The 14,626-nt window shown below is 57.5% G+C and overlaps 2 protein-coding genes across 2 annotated transcripts in view; one reads left to right on the plus strand and one right to left on the minus strand.

Moving 5' to 3' along the window:
- Positions 1-2,195, plus strand: NPC2 (NPC intracellular cholesterol transporter 2). Its single transcript, XM_055716686.1, has 4 exons — positions 1-158; positions 242-349; positions 591-763; positions 1,396-2,195. The coding sequence occupies exons 1-4, from the start codon at positions 80-82 to the stop codon at positions 1,480-1,482; spliced, it is 447 nt and encodes a 148-aa protein (XP_055572661.1). The 5' UTR covers positions 1-79; the 3' UTR covers positions 1,483-2,195.
- A 689-nt stretch (positions 2,196-2,884) lies between these two features.
- Positions 2,885-14,626, minus strand: part of LTBP2 (latent transforming growth factor beta binding protein 2) — a 73,945-nt gene continuing 62,203 nt past the window's right edge. The window contains 14 exon segments of the mRNA XM_055716685.1: positions 2,885-3,780; positions 7,031-7,180; positions 7,411-7,686; positions 8,216-8,383; positions 8,627-8,767; positions 9,008-9,136; positions 9,768-9,848; positions 9,972-10,163; positions 10,417-10,560; positions 11,347-11,472; positions 12,643-12,774; positions 13,008-13,130; positions 13,236-13,361; positions 13,673-13,795. Coding sequence (XP_055572660.1) covers positions 3,614-3,780; positions 7,031-7,180; positions 7,411-7,686; positions 8,216-8,383; positions 8,627-8,767; positions 9,008-9,136; positions 9,768-9,848; positions 9,972-10,163; positions 10,417-10,560; positions 11,347-11,472; positions 12,643-12,774; positions 13,008-13,130; positions 13,236-13,361; positions 13,673-13,795 — 2,078 coding nt within the window. The 3' untranslated portion in view covers positions 2,885-3,613.

The raw sequence follows: 14,626 nt of genomic DNA on the forward strand, positions 1-14,626 counted from the left end.
GACCGGCGGGCGGGGCGGGGCGGCCGCGCTCATGTGACACCGCGCAGCAACCGGAGCCGCCGCCGCTGCCGCCGCCGCCATGGTGCTGTCCCCGCTCGCCCTGCTCCTGGCGCTGGCCGCCGCCGCCCTGGCCGAGCCCCTTCGCTTCGTCGACTGCGGTGAGTGGCGCCGGCCGGCCCCGGGACCTGTGGGGGGTGTCCGCAGGCGGAGAAAGCCCGGTAAGCCCGGTTCTGCCTTGCAGGTTCCAAAGACGGCAGCATCCAAGAGGTGAACGTGAGCCCCTGCCCCACGCAGCCCTGCCTGCTCCACAAAGGGACATCCTACAGCATCAACGTCACCTTCGCCAGCAGTAAGCATCGCTTCCCCAGCGCGGGGGCCGGGGCGGGTGGTCGCCTCTCTAGCCCGCTGCCTGGAGAGGAGCGGGGAGGGGTGGCTGGAGAGGTGTCTGGGTGGCAAGAAGTGGCCAGGGAGGACGGGCGTCCCTTCGATGTGTGTTCTTGCAGCCCCCAGGGTATGTGGAGGGGAGGGGTGCAAGGTAGAAGTGTGTTTGCTGATCCCATGCCACACTCGTACTTCCCCGTGTTCTGCAGAGATCGAGAGCCAGGGCAGCAAAGCGAGGGTGTACGGCGAGATGCTGCATGTGGATATACCCTTTCCCATTCCTGAGCCTGATGGATGCAAGTCTGGGATCCAGTGCCCCATTCAGAAGGGCCATTCCTACAGCTACCTGAACAAACTCCCCGTGAAGAGCGAGTACCCCAGTGTAAGTAAGCAAGCAGCTGGTCTACTCCTCAGAGCTGTCACCCTTCTAGGGGCAGTCCCACCACCTGCCTTTAGGGAAGGGCATCTTGTCCTGTGGTGGTGAGGAAGGGGTTAGAAGATTCCTTAGACTATCTGGTGGCACTTCTGCCATAAGCATGACTCTTGTTTCAAGTTCCCACTTCAGGACAGACCCAGCAGAGGAAGCAGCCTGCCTTGAGCTGCTGAGAAGTGGCTTCAGTTGCCCAAGTGTCCTCCTGTACTATGCTCCCCTGCAGAGCCTGCTGCATGCAGCCAGACGCTCCCAAACTAGGGGTGCTGAGCTCCAGAGTACAGCTGGGAGTCTGCAGGGCGTTTCCACTCTCTGCTTACTTGGAGAGTGGGGATCTGAGCGCAGTGCGTGGAGGTCTTCTGTGTCACACAACTGAACCTCTGTCCACATAAGATACTGCTGGAGTATCACCACGTGAACGTGGCCCTCCCTACTGCAGGGGGGGCAGTGCCCCAGCTCTGTCTTCTTTGTGCAGAGCTCCCAGGACCTCTGTGCTCCACACAAGTGGTAACCCTCCTCCCCACGTCCTTGCCTTAATGTTTCTTGAACACTCTCATTTCCTTCTGCTCTTCTCTCTCTTTCAGATTAAGCTGATTGTGAAGTGGGAGCTGGTGGATGACCAGGACCAGATGTTGTTCTGCTGGAAGATACCAGTACAGATCACCAGCTGAGGAGCCCTGCCATTAGCAGGGCTTGGGGAGGGGAAAGCCAGAAGAAAACGCAGGCCAAATTCTTTTATATAATAAGCATTTCTTACTGCTTCCTTCAGAGCTCTGCAGCCTCTGAGCAGCCAGTACTGTGTTCCTGCAAGGTCAGCTGCAGGCAGAGGGCTTTTACCCCGTTTAGAGCCCCCTGGGGTGTTATCACAGCGGCTCAAGGGGGAGCAGTGTCTGCTGCAGGAGTGACTGCGCATCATCCTCCAGCTGCTCTGCAGAGGCACTTCAGTTGTTTGAAATGGAGCTGTCTGTCCTCAGAAAGGATTTTTTCTTCGATGAACCTGGCTAGTGTCTGAGCTGCTATTTGGTAACCCTTCAGTGCCTCTTCTAGAATGCCGGCGGCATCCACCCTCCTGCACTTCTGCTCCGTCATGACCGGGATGCCCGTGGGACCTGCGTTTCCCATCCATGCAGCTGAAGGAGAGGGCAGGAGACTTTCCCTGAGCTGGCATGGCAGCCTGCTCTGTCCTGGGCCCGTGCGTGAGCTGGTAGGGCTGCAGCTGGGAAAACTTCTTTTTTGTGGATGCAAAGCCAAATGGCATTCGACATCTTTGCAGGGATGATTCTTACTTTAACCAATGGTTTGCACTACTACTAACTCAGAGCTGCTGGGAGCTCCTGAACCTCTTTTTATAACTTTCCTTTTAATAAAGGCTAGACAAAATCTTCCTGTGTTGTCTTCAGTGAGTGCAGAGGAGCAGGAGGAAAAGCAGAGTGGCCGGGCTTCTTCTAGTTGGGGTTGGGCTGGTCTTATTTCTCAGCTGAAGGCAGGGATGGAGGTGGTACGCTGGCCTGAGCGTGGGTGACCGGTGTGCAGGCAGACATCTCTGCTACTGGCTGCCAGGGTGTCCCGCTGACAATGTCTGGCTGTGCTCCTGCCTTGCTGGTCCTGTGCTAGCCTGAAGTTGCGCAAAGGCGTGCTGAGGAGGTGGTGGTGTAGCACGTGGCTTGCTGCAGCATAGGTAAAGCCCTTTCTATCAAGGGCTCTGAGGCTGGAAAAGCAGCTTCCAAACCTGCCCGGGGGCTTTTGCCAACTGCAGAAACCTACATGCTCTCACGCTTCACCTGCAGCCCCCTTGTGTGAAGAGGCAGGGTGTGAGCAGCCACAACCGCTGTGCTGGCTGTGGGGGCTGGAGTTGGCTCCTGTGGCTGGCACTGGGCTGGGGAGATAAGCAAGCGTTCAGCCTGGCAAGAGTCTCTGCTCTGGCTCAGGAGCAGGAGGAGGCTGTGTGCCAGTATGAGAGGGGTAAGAATTGGCTTAGGAGAGAGGGGTGGCCTTGCCAGTCTGGACCCACAGGGAGGATGTGGCTCTGGTATCCCTTGGCAGGGGCAAGACAAGCACAGTTCTGACCAGCCCCAGTGTCTTGAGCCACAGGGGCCCAAAATAAATGTTTTATTTAACAACATGAGAGAAGTTTCCAGCAGACTTGGTTAAAAAAAAAAAAAAAAAAAAAAGTCACCAACAACTTTACAGAAAGGAAGCTGGACGGTGCCCCCTCCTCCCCCTGCCCAGCCAAAGGCAAAGTGCGGGGCTAAGGGGGGGTGCCTGGGCTGGCTGCAGGGACAGCTGACCCTGCGACCCCTCCGGCGGCTCCCCCACCCCCAAGGTTAGGCAGCAGCTTTAGAAAGCTGGGGTTGAACCCCCCTCACAGCTCTGGCCTGGGGGCTGGATGCTTCATGAGGAGCGGGGCCAGCACCCGCAGTGTGGGTGAGGCTTATTGCTAGGTCAGTGCAGCAGTGGCAGAGAGATGAACCCCCTTTTTCGGCAGGGCGAGGGGGGAGGCAGGGGCTGTGTGGCAGGAGAAGGGGTCCTGTGAGCCTCCGTGGCATGGGGCGATGCGATGGGGGCCAGGGTGGGCTCTGCTGTGGCAGGAGCAGGGGCTGGCAGGGTGGATGGGGTGCAGAGCCTGGGAGCTCAGCCCTGGCCTGTGGAGAGAGGTGGCGGGGAAGTTGTGTGTTTGGGAGGGGAAGGAGCAAAGAGCCTCAAAGCACCCACAGCCCCGGGGGGCCTGTCTCTGTGTGCCCAGGTCCTGGGGGCCAGAGCTGTGTGCCAGAGCAGAGCACCCTCACCCCTGCTCCCCTAGAGCTACGCTGCTGCTGGACTCTGGGCTGTCTGGGGCACGCAGTGGTGGGGCTGGGCCAGGGCCACGTAGCCCGGTGAGCAGTGGCAGCGGTAGGAGCCTTCTGTGTTCTCGCAGGTGCCACCCTGGCACAGGGGCTCAGGGTTGCCCACCTCCTCACACTCATTGATGTCTGCAAGGAAGAGGACTGGGGTGAGCTGGTGGCACAGTGAGCGGTCCCAGCCCATAGCCAACATCTCCTTGTGCCCCTGCCACCCCCCAGCCCTCCCCCCCAGGTGCCTCATGCTCCCCACCCCAGCACCTCCAGGACGCTCACCATGATCCCCACCAGTCTCCCATGCCCCTCAGCACATCCGCAGAGCCTCCTCAGGCCTCAAGGGTGACATCCCTGACACTTGCAATCCCCCAGCACAGGACCCCCCCGCCTCTGCCCAGCAATGCACACCAGACAAGGCCCCCCCCAGCTCTGCAGCTGGTGATACCCCTGGGTTAGCAGCATTCTGCTAATAAGTTGTGCTAGTGTAAGATCTGGGAGAAAGGCCGCCTCCAGCCTTGGAAAATACCCTTTCCCGATCCGACAAGGCCGAGGAGGCAGATGATGGCGGCCCTGAGAGGCTGATTATCACCTTCAGGACCAGAACAGAGGAACCTTGTGCTGTGCAAACACGGGTTTGTTTTATTAACCTGCAAACTGTGCCAAAGAGCTCACTGGGCTGGCTTGCGGCTGGGCTAGAGAGTGCACGTGAGCCCCACAGCAGCTTCCCCACTGAGACAGGTCTGCTCTGCTGAATGTACTAAATGTACTGGGCTACCCCAACCTGTAGTGGGGCCACCAGCTGGGCAGCACATCCCTGCGCACCCCAGAGCCCTTGCCTGCACTCACAGGACCTCCAGAGCCCAAATCCCAAATCTTCACCTGCCAAGGCAGGTCTAAGCCCTCTGACCACTAGCTCCAGCCTCACTCCCACAAATCATCGGGGAGTGGGGAGCAGCCGGTGGGTTCAGCCAACCTCCTGAGAGAGCATGAAGGCCTCGGCCGTGGCCAATAGACCTTGGGAGGACTAAAGGGTTCTGCCACTTCGGGGACCTCAGGTTACCCCTAGCACATGGGGCTGGGAGGGCATCTGGCAAAGAAAGGGAACTGCAAACCCAGTGAAGGAGGCTGAAAGCAAAACCTCCAGGTGAGATGGGAGGAAGCACAGCAGTCACGGGAGGAAGACGGAGAGGGGAAACGAGAGATGGGAGAGCTTGAGGAACAAGGCAGCCTTTGTACACAGGCAAAGCAATAGTTTAATGGGCACTGCGGACTTGGGCTAAACCTCAGGGCCAGAACATTGCCATGGACGGGATGGGCTTGCTCAGAAGCCCAAGGAGATGTTAGGGAGCACATCAAGGGAGATGGTGCTCCACAGCCTGAAAAGCAGGCTGGTCTGGAGAAGTAAAACAAGGCTACTTTAGTCCAGAGGCACCCAAAAGCCCGAAGCAGCAGAGTAGCACTAGCGGCGTGCACCAAGCCCTGGAGACTGCCCGGTCCCGCAGTGGTGGGGGCAGGCAGCACATCCTGTGGGACAAGGACAAGCTGTCCCAACATGGAGGCAAGAGGGGAAGCACTGCCACAGCCGCAGGAGTGTTCCAAAGGCCTGAAGTCAGCAAGATAAACACATGGGGATGCCTAAGCACCAAGCAGGAGAACTGAAGGGAAAAAAAAAACGGAGCCAGACTCCAGCGTAGAATGAGTGCTAGCTAGTTCAGGACACAAAAGGCAACAAGCAAAGGCTCCATAAATATGTTAGCAGGAAACAATGGGGAATGTCGGTCTTGTCCTTATCGGTGGAAGAAAGAAAAGCCAGCCAAGCTGGCTGGAGCAGGGCAGGCTTTGTTCCAGCCATCATAAAAATGCTCATGGTCACACAGACCATGTTTGAAGTGTTTAAATGAGGAAAGGCCGTACTGTGATGGGGAGGTTCAGCAATTGGATAGATAAAGCAGTTACATTCATATTGCTAAAGGCTTGCTGCAACTCATTGTTTAATGCTTGTTTAATGCTCCTGCAGTCCCTGAACTGTTGGCAGTTCTATCCAAGATGGAGGATAAAGGATGTTTCAGAGACCCCAGAAAGGGTAAATCTGGTAACTATCTTCAAAAACAGAGAAGGGAAAATCCAGAATTACAGACTGCTTACCCCCATTCCCTTAAGCAGACCAGGTTGGTGTGTGATTAGGTCATAACCTTCCAAAGTACATCAGGGTCATTAAATAGCTGGTGCAGATCTGTTAAGGCCTGATTACGTTAAGCCATTCTGGTTCCCTTCGCTGACCTGATAACTGGTCTGTCAGATAAAGGAGCAGTGGTGGATATGATGTGCCTTGGCCACTGTGAGGATTTCAACATGCTCTCACATGACACACTCAAGGAGACTGACAGAATACAGTCTAGATGAAACTGTGGCGATTGCACAACAGGCGGCAAAGCCGCACTCCAAAGATAATTAGTAATACCTGGGTGTTACAATAAAAGCCATTTAAAGCATAGCCTGCAAAGGTCTGTCCTGACTCCTACTTGATCCAAATGTTGTCATTAAGGTGGATGAAGGAAGAATCCCTGTGCTTACGAAATGTACATGTGTGATGCCAGGCTGCAAGCACTTTGCAGAGTTCAGGCTCATTCTGTTCAAGCAGAGGAGTGGGCCAAAATCAACCAGACAAAATTCGCTGGAAGTAAATGTACAACACTGTGGCCAAGGAAAGGGAAACACAGCGCACAGATGCAGAAGGGGGACTACCAGCTCAGGCAGTCATTCTGCCCAGCAGCATCTGGAGAGGCAGAGACCATGGGTTCTGCATGAAGAAGCTGCATGATTGTGTTGTGTAGTAAGCGTGCTGGCAGCTGGAATAAGTGCCATGCCTAAGGAAAAAGAGGGTCTTCATCTGCTTTGTTGAGTGCCCGGGGCCTGGGCCTCAGCTGGCTTGGGGAGCTGCACTGCAAAAAGGATGGAGACATGGCACAGGGATGTAGGGGAATTGCAGAGTGAAGCTTTAGAGACCGTGTCTCATAGGGCAGGGTGGAAAGTGAGGAATTTCACCAGGGCAGTGGTGAATGTAGAGGAAATTAATCAGGGATAGAGTAGCGGTAGCTGGTGATGTTCATGGTGTTATGCCAAGAAGGGAGCGATCCGAGATGCCCAGAGATGCCCTGATCTAAGCTGCCCGAAGAAAGCGAACCTCCTGGAAGCTCCTCGCAGCTCTATGGGAAGGAAGCACCGGGGAGAGCGAGGACTCCCCGGCAGCTGTGCCGGCCGGCACCGCCAGAGAGCAGCAGCCGCCAAGGGCAGCGGGGCCCCCGGCATCCCGCACCGCCCCGGGCATCCCGCACCGCTCCCGGCATCCCGCACCGCTCCCGGCATCCCGCACCGCCCCACTCACCCACGCAGGCCATGCGGGTCATGTCCAGCTGGAAGCCGTCGAAGCAGTCACAGGTGTAGCCCTCCCGGACGCGCACGCAGCGCCCGTTCTCGCAGCCGTTGAGGATCCCGCACTCCTCAGCCTGCAGCCCCTCGAAGCCCTCGTAGAGGCCTGTGGGGCGGCCAAGGTGGTGTCAGAGGAGGGCGACTCTGCACCCCGCCGCTGAGGGGACATCGGGCACGCGGCGCGATGGTGCTGGCAGGGCCAGGACAGACTCAGAGCAGCCAAGAGAAGAGCTTGCTCTGAGCCCAGAGCACCCTGGCCAGGGTGGGAGCTGCCAGGCAGTCCCCATGGACACAGGCTGGGTGGGAAGGCACCTCTCTGTGTCTCCCAGTACTCACCAGTTTGGCTGGGCAGGTAGCGGGGGGGGGACCGTCCTGGGCCATGGTGGAGAGGGCTGCCACGAAACTCGCCGCTGGGTTCCCTCCGAGGGAAACCAGCATCAGGGTTTCCATACTCAGACTCCAGGTAGTTGTAGTAGGGGCCTATATCTGGGCTGGGAAGGCCATAGTGGGGGTCTTCCAAGCCCGGTCCATACTCATACCTAGGTCTTTCTCGGAGCTCAGCTCCTCTCTCACTGTCTTCACCGGCCCCATTACACAGGAAAGCAAAATCAGCTGCAAGCGGTGAGAGAAAAGGAAGGGTCAGAGCAGCCTGGCTTGAGAGACGTAGGTCTGCTGCTGCTGGAGAGCGTGAATCCACACTGGGCCAGCAGAGCCAGGCCTGTGTTCAATGCCCCCAAAGCTGCAGCTCTATAGTTTGCTGACAGGACCTCGTCTTTGAGAAGACCAGCAAGTCCTTGAGCTGCCAGAACTCCAGTTCCCAGTGTGCTCCAACCCTGGGCTGCCACCGCCTCACCTCCCCTAAGCTAATCAGGAGCAGTGGGATGCACAGAGCAACGGTTCCCCTCAAACACCTTGGACTCATTGCGAACCAGTTTCAGGTGCATCCTACCCACTGGTGCAGCTCAGCCCTGGAGAGGTTGGGGTTCACCCACTCCTTGGGCTGGTTTCAGCAATGCAGACAACACGAGGAGCCCTCGCTGCAGCTGTACGCAGCCAACCCTGCACAACATGGTCAGCAGCAGCTCAGCCCGGCCCGTTCCCACTCCTGCCAGGGGATGCTTGCCCACGCCACGCTGCTCACCGGAGGACCTGTGTGGGCAGAGCGCGCAGTTCTGGCCCCAGGCTTCGCCGAGCCGGCAGCAGCACTCGGTGTACGTGGTCTGCTCGCCGTGCAGCAGGTCTTGGCAGATGTAGTCAGCTACAGTCTGCCAGCAGACGTCCAGGTGGATTTCGTACTCCTCCAAGGCATCTGTGAGAGACACAAGCAAAGGATATCAGGAAAATCATCCTGAAGAGTGCTGCCCCACCTTGTTCTGACAGGGACAGCTGTGCAGCCCAGCTCCTGTGTCCCCTGCCCTGGCGGCACACTGTGCTGGTGCTGGCACACCCCAGCCTGACACAAAGCCCTCACCCACTGCTCCCTCCCAGGGGACCCCGCCACGGGGCAGGATGTGCAGGGCTCAGGTGTGCTGTGGCGGGGGCTCAGGCTCACCTGCCCTGCTGGAGAGGTTCACACACCGGTTGCCGGTGGCATCCAGCACGAGCGGGAGGCTGCAGAAGCAGTGGTAGGAGCCATCCGTGTTCAGACACTCGCCGTTGATGCAGTACACTTCATTCTGGCACTCGTCCTGGTCTGCCCATGCACAAGGACAGAGCAACGTTTCAGGCTGGCAGATGTGCACAACGTGACCCTTTCCCTGCCCAAACACCCTTGGGTGCTCCTGCCACCTCCTCTCTCATTCCCCAGGAGGGTCCCAGGAAGCCTGTTGCCTAGACCTAGCCCTGTAGCGTGGGCAGCAGGGACACCTCTGGGTGCAGGAGCACAGCTGTCCCTCCATTCACAGTGGGGTGCTGGTCTTTGAGGCCATCTTACCAACACACTCAAGCTTGCTGGAGTCATAGTAGTAGCCTGTACGGCAGAAGCACTTGTAGCCCGGCACTGTGTTCAAACACTGTCCATTGCGGCAGAACTCAGAGCCAAATATCTCACACTCGTCCATGTCTGAAAGAGGGATGGAGGGAGGGAGAGAGCATCTCAGGGAGCAGAGCCATGGAAGCAAGGTGGGCTGGGTGCTGTTCCTGCAGAAAGCCAGCACGGCACCTTGGCCTGGATCACTGGCAGGTCCCTGACCGAGCCCCGTGCCTCTCTCACCAGTCCTAAGCCTGGGAGCAGAGCAGGAAGCACCCACAGGCAGAGCAAGAGGGGGAATGACGGGGAACAGATATTTTCACAAATAAGAAATTCATGTGTGCTTCTGGAAGGTCAACAACACAACCCCCTGGAGGTGAAGTGCGGAAGACGGAGCCAGCTGGCCACTGGGAGATCCTGTCATTAACTAGGAGGGTTGTGTCTTACTGGACAGACCCCATCCCTGGTTCAAAATGGGCGTGGGAGATGTGCACCAAAAAAGAATCACTGCTAGTAGTAAGGCAGGACTGGAGGAAGGGAACTTCCAGCTTGGTGATACTGGCAATCTGGGATTTCTCTGGATGGAGGAAAGCAGCTGCAGGATGTTAGCATCCCACAACCGCAGCCCTGGGGAGATATTTCTGTGGATGCTTCTCCACGCAGGACTTTGCACAGCTCCCTCCCTCTTGCCCCTGGAAGAAATGAGAGAAAATGGTGCTAGTACCTGTGAAAGAGACTTTTCCTGAGAGTGGGTCTTCCTGGGGAATATAGCCCTTCCCAAGAGGACAGATCTCCTGGTACTCCACTGGCCAGGAGGCAAATGCCAAGGTGAGATGGGAACAAAAGAAACAGCTTGTTAGTGCAGCCAAGGCGGAGCTCGTGGGCAGAGCACTGGCCTTGCCTGGTGTGGTGGGGGCCGCAGTCCTACCTGTGCCTGGGATGGGGCAGGGGTAAGTCTCACAGTTGTCACCCCAGGCTGCCCCCACAGTACAGCAGCATTCCTCCTTGGTGATGTTCTTGGCCAGGACACTGTCACACAGGCGAACATCGCTGATGTGGTAGTAACATTGCTTGCGCTCTGCGCTGTCAGAGAGGTGGGCTGCGCGTGTCTCGGAGCCCTCTAGAAGACAGCAGAGCAGGGGTGGAATGGGGTTGCTGGCACCCCAACACAGCATCCCATGCCTGGGAGGTCCCAGAGCACACCCATCACCGGCAGCATGGCCTTCCCAGCTGCCCACTTTCAGGCTCCTCAGCTCTCCCCAGATGAAAGTTGCCCGTGCCTGCGTGGGCTCATGCAGCCCTGGCAGCCCCTCAGTTTTATCTCACTCCTGCTCTGGCTGCCACCCATGCTTTGGTCCTAGCTACCTACTCACCCATGGCTGCTCGTGGCTGGCACCGTCCTGCCTCTGTGTCATACTCCTCGTGGTCGCTGGGGCAGAGGCACAGGAAGGATCCCTCCACGTTCTCGCAAAGCGCAGTCCCACACACGGCGACCATCAGCTCGCACTCATTCACATCTGCAAAGCAAGGGGCAGTGGTGGGCAGCAGGAGCCTTGCCTCCACATGGGTAGCCTGCGCGTGGTCTGCAGCATGGGATCACCCTTCAGCGGGGAGATGGAAGCTGCTAAGGACAAGCAGAGAGCTGTGTTCACACCATGGCTCAACACAAGTCTGGCAAGAGCCTCCTGCCCTGCTCTCAGTGGATACAAGGAGCCTGAACTCCAGCTTGCAGTGAGTCACTGGATCACAGGATCATCCAGGTCTGGAGGACCACTGGAGGTCTCTGGTCCAACTTCCTGCTCAAAGCAGGGTCAGGTATGGAATCCCACCAGGCTGCTCAGGGCTTTGTCCTATTTGGTCTTTAAAACCTCCAAGGATGGCAACTGCACAGCCATCTTGGGCATCCATCTGTTCCACTGCCTGCCTGTCTTCGCAGTGAATACGTTTTTCCTTACATTACACCCTGCCTGCTCTCTCCAGGCACCCATTGCAGTACCTCTCTAGCACCTTCAATGCCTCCAGCCCCCAAGCACCTCCTTTCCACCTGCACAGAGAAGGGCTCCATATTCACTGGGAGCCGCTCACTTTTTCGTAAAGTCCTGCTCCTTTGCAGTCCTAAGGACCTTCTGTGCTAAGGGGAGGGGGTTTGCCTCCATGAGCTGCCCTGTTCATGTCTGGGATTCTCCATGCATGAATGCAGTCCCCATCCATGCTCCAGGAGGCATCACGCAGCAGGGACACCAGCCTGGCATCCACCGATAGCTCTCCCACACTGACTGGTAGAGTGATCACAGGAGACTCACCAACACAGTAGTGCCCGGAGGGCGAGCTCTCATAGCCACGGTCGCAGAGGCAGCGGAAGGAGCCGTCTGAGTTCTCGCAAAAGCCATGGCTCCCACACAACGTCTCGTTGGCGCACTCATCTATGTCTGCAGCAGAACGGAGAGCAGGAATTGCCCCAGACCCCACCTCTCCCAATTGACCTCACCTGCCCAGGCCTTTCTGCTCTGATGCCAACACCTGGGGATGGGGCAGGCATTCCCTTGATGTGAGAGACTGGGTCTGGCTGCCCCACTCGCTCCCCTGCTATGAGTGTGGTCCTTCAACATCCAGAGCTGCAAAGAGGCCATGTGGGTGGACAGGAGCAGGGTGGGAATGGGAAATGGATGGGAAGCAAGGGAGGTGGCTGGCAGGGGTGACTGAGAGTAGCATAGGACCCTGCAGAGGTGTAAAGGGACACAGAGGCTACAGGCTTACATTGGCAGGGGATACAAGAGTGTAACTGAAGTGTGTGGGGCACGTGCAGACAGATCTTGGGTGATACCCTCCTGCCCTGTTCTTACTGACCTGGTCCTTCTCCAGCTGCTATAGTGCCAGGGAGTAATCCGTGCTTTGGCCCAGCCCAGTGGGGTTGGACAGTCACAAGTGGGTCCTCTGCCTACAGAGGGCAAGTTTACAGCCCTGCTGGCTGCATCCCATTCCCCTCCTACTGCTGCACAGGAGGGATTTCCCTGGAGCAGCTGCATGCCCCCAGTCCACAGGCCAGGAGCAACTCCATATGCTAAGTCTGAGTCCTGACGCAGGCTAGAGCCCAGTAGCTGGCAGCAGCTCCTCGCTCCTGCAGCCTTCCCTGAGCTGGGGGAGCCTCAAAAACTGCAGACACCCCTTTAATCTTTCTTCTTTGCTGGAGCCTGAACTCCAAACCCGGACTCCCCAGCCTAGCACACAGTGCTACCAGCAGCCTTTCTGCTCACCCAGCCCTGCCAGGCAGGTGACTGGCACAGGCAGCAGCCCCAGCAAGCACAGCTTACAGGGAGCTGTGGTCCAGCTCCAAGCTTGGAATAGCTGTAACCTGCTGAGGACTCTTCACAAGCAGAAAGCAGCACAATGTGGTGTCTGTTCCAGATGCCAGGAAGAGAGAAGTCTAGACACAAGCAAGTAACTCAGCCAAGAAAACAAACTCTCAGCATTATCTGCCTCTCCACCAGCCGCACATTTCCTCCTCCTCCTCCTTCTCCCCCCCATCCCTGGCAGAGACATCCCACAGCCACCCTGTCCCTGCCAGGAGGAGGGGCAGGGACACCCGGGGCTGTACTCACCAATGCAGTCACCCAAGGGTGTCCAGTGGAAGCCGGGCTGGCAGCCCATGATACAGCGGTAGGAGCCCAGGCTGTTCTGGCACCGCCACGTGCCACAGATAGCATCCCCATATTCTTTACACTCATCCACATCTGCAGGGAGGAGGGCAAGGGAATGAAGATCGGCAGTGTAGCAACTGATGCTCACTGTAGCAGCTGGGTCAAGTTCAGCTGGGCAGAGGCCCTGAGCCTGAGCCATTGCTAGTGCTCCTTACAAGTCACTAGCAACTTTGGGTGCTGGGAGCAGAAATGCCCTCCCCCCTGTCCTGGCCGCATCCATCCCCCCAGATCCCGGGGGGCTGATCTCCCCAATGATGAGCTCTCACCCACGCAGTCATCAGTTTCCTGGGAGTGTTTGAACCCATTTTCACACAGACACCGATAGGAGCCTTCTGTGTTCAGGCACTGGCCTTGCGAGCACCGGGACTTGTCTGTGCATTCATCCACATCTGCAAAATAAGGCCAAAATCGTCAACCTGGATCTCACAGCAGAGGAGGGAACAGAGGGACAGAGGGCAGGACCCAAGGTATATCCCCGCCGTCTTCCAGCTCACCTTGGCAGCTGACTCCACCAGCTGCGTTGGAGAAGCCAGGAGCACAAATGCAGAAGTAGGATCCATGACTGTTGAGACACTCACCATTTGGGCTGCAGACCTCGCTGTTAAGGCACTCATTCACATCTGCAGAAGGAGCAGAGTCAGGGCCATGCACCCAGCCCTGGGAGACATCCTTCACCAAAGCCACAGGGATTCCCTCTCTCCAGTCTCTTACAGGCAGCCCTCACAGGGCTCCTGGACCCTGTTTTTCTCGCCATGGAGACAGAGATCTTCCCTGTCCACGGTGATCCTGCGTTTGGCTACAGCCTTATGGCTATGCCATGCATGGTGATCGCCTGCAATGGCAGTGGCATCCTCCATGCTAAGAAAAAAGGGGGATCCATAGGGAGGCTGTACGTCCTGGACCCACAGGGCTGCAGGGACGGGGTTCGTACCTTGGCACATGGTGCCGTTGATAAGCTCGAAGCCAGCCTGGCAGTGGCACTTGTAGGAGCCCAGGGTGTTCCTGCACTCTCCCCCTAGGCATTGAACAGCAGGGTCCTCACACTCATCCATATCTGCCAAGCAGAAGGGCACAGCACAGAGTGAGGCTCTTACCGCTACCGGAGAAGACCCCCACCATCAGAGAACATCCCCACCCAGAAAAGCCATCACCCAGCTGTTGGCCTGCAAGGTGGGTTTGAGCTGCCCTCCCAGACCATCCTGTCACAGTGAGATGGGGGCAGAGACTCTCAGCTACTGGGGTGTGAGGAGTCAGCCTAGGCCCTTCACTCCCCTCCATCATAGGGACCAGGATAAACTGGATCCCAGCACCGTGTCAGTGGTGCCCAGTGACAGGACCAGAGGCAATGGGCACAAACTGAAACACAGGCGGTCCCATCTGAACATCAGGAATCGCATTTTTACTGTGAGGGTGACTGAGCACTGGCACAGGTTGCCCAAAAGAGGTTGTGAAGTCTCCCTCCTTGGAGATATTCAAAAGCCATCTGGACATGGTCCTGGGCAACCAGCTCTAGGTGGCCCTGCTTGGGCAGGGGTGTTGGACAAGATGATCTCCAGAGGTCCCTGCCAACCTCAACCGTTCTGTGATTCTGTGAACGCAGGGGTACTGCTGACTCCAGTGTCTACCTCCAGCAGAACTCTGCACTGGGTACTGCAACCACCAAGAGGCCAGTGCAGAGACGGTTGCTGACAAACCCTCTCTTCAGCCAACTGCACAAGAGCAAACATCAGGAAAGTAACCCAGCACCAGCCGTACCTTCTGCAGCTCTGCTTTCCTATATGCCAGACTTGCCTACAAGGCCCTCTCCTGGCAAAGCTGGCTGGGGGTCTACATCAGCTCTTACCCAGCTGCAGAGCTCCCCACAATCTCTCTCCCACCCAACTGC

Source organism: Falco cherrug, chromosome 7 (assembly GCF_023634085.1).
Source record: "Falco cherrug isolate bFalChe1 chromosome 7, bFalChe1.pri, whole genome shotgun sequence".
In the NCBI taxonomy this organism is placed as follows: domain Eukaryota; kingdom Metazoa; phylum Chordata; class Aves; order Falconiformes; family Falconidae; genus Falco; species Falco cherrug.

Excerpts from the sequence above, each read along its gene's own strand:
- NPC2 (XM_055716686.1), top strand. The coding sequence starts at position 80 with ATGGTGCTGTCCCCGCTCGCCCTGCTCCTGGCGCTGGCCGCCGCCGCC. Across the intron at positions 350-590 it reads CAACGTCACCTTCGCCAGCA|AGATCGAGAGCCAGGGCAGC; the intron begins GTAAGCATCGCT and ends CGTGTTCTGCAG. Across the intron at positions 764-1,395 it reads TGAAGAGCGAGTACCCCAGT|ATTAAGCTGATTGTGAAGTG; the intron begins GTAAGTAAGCAA and ends TCTCTCTTTCAG.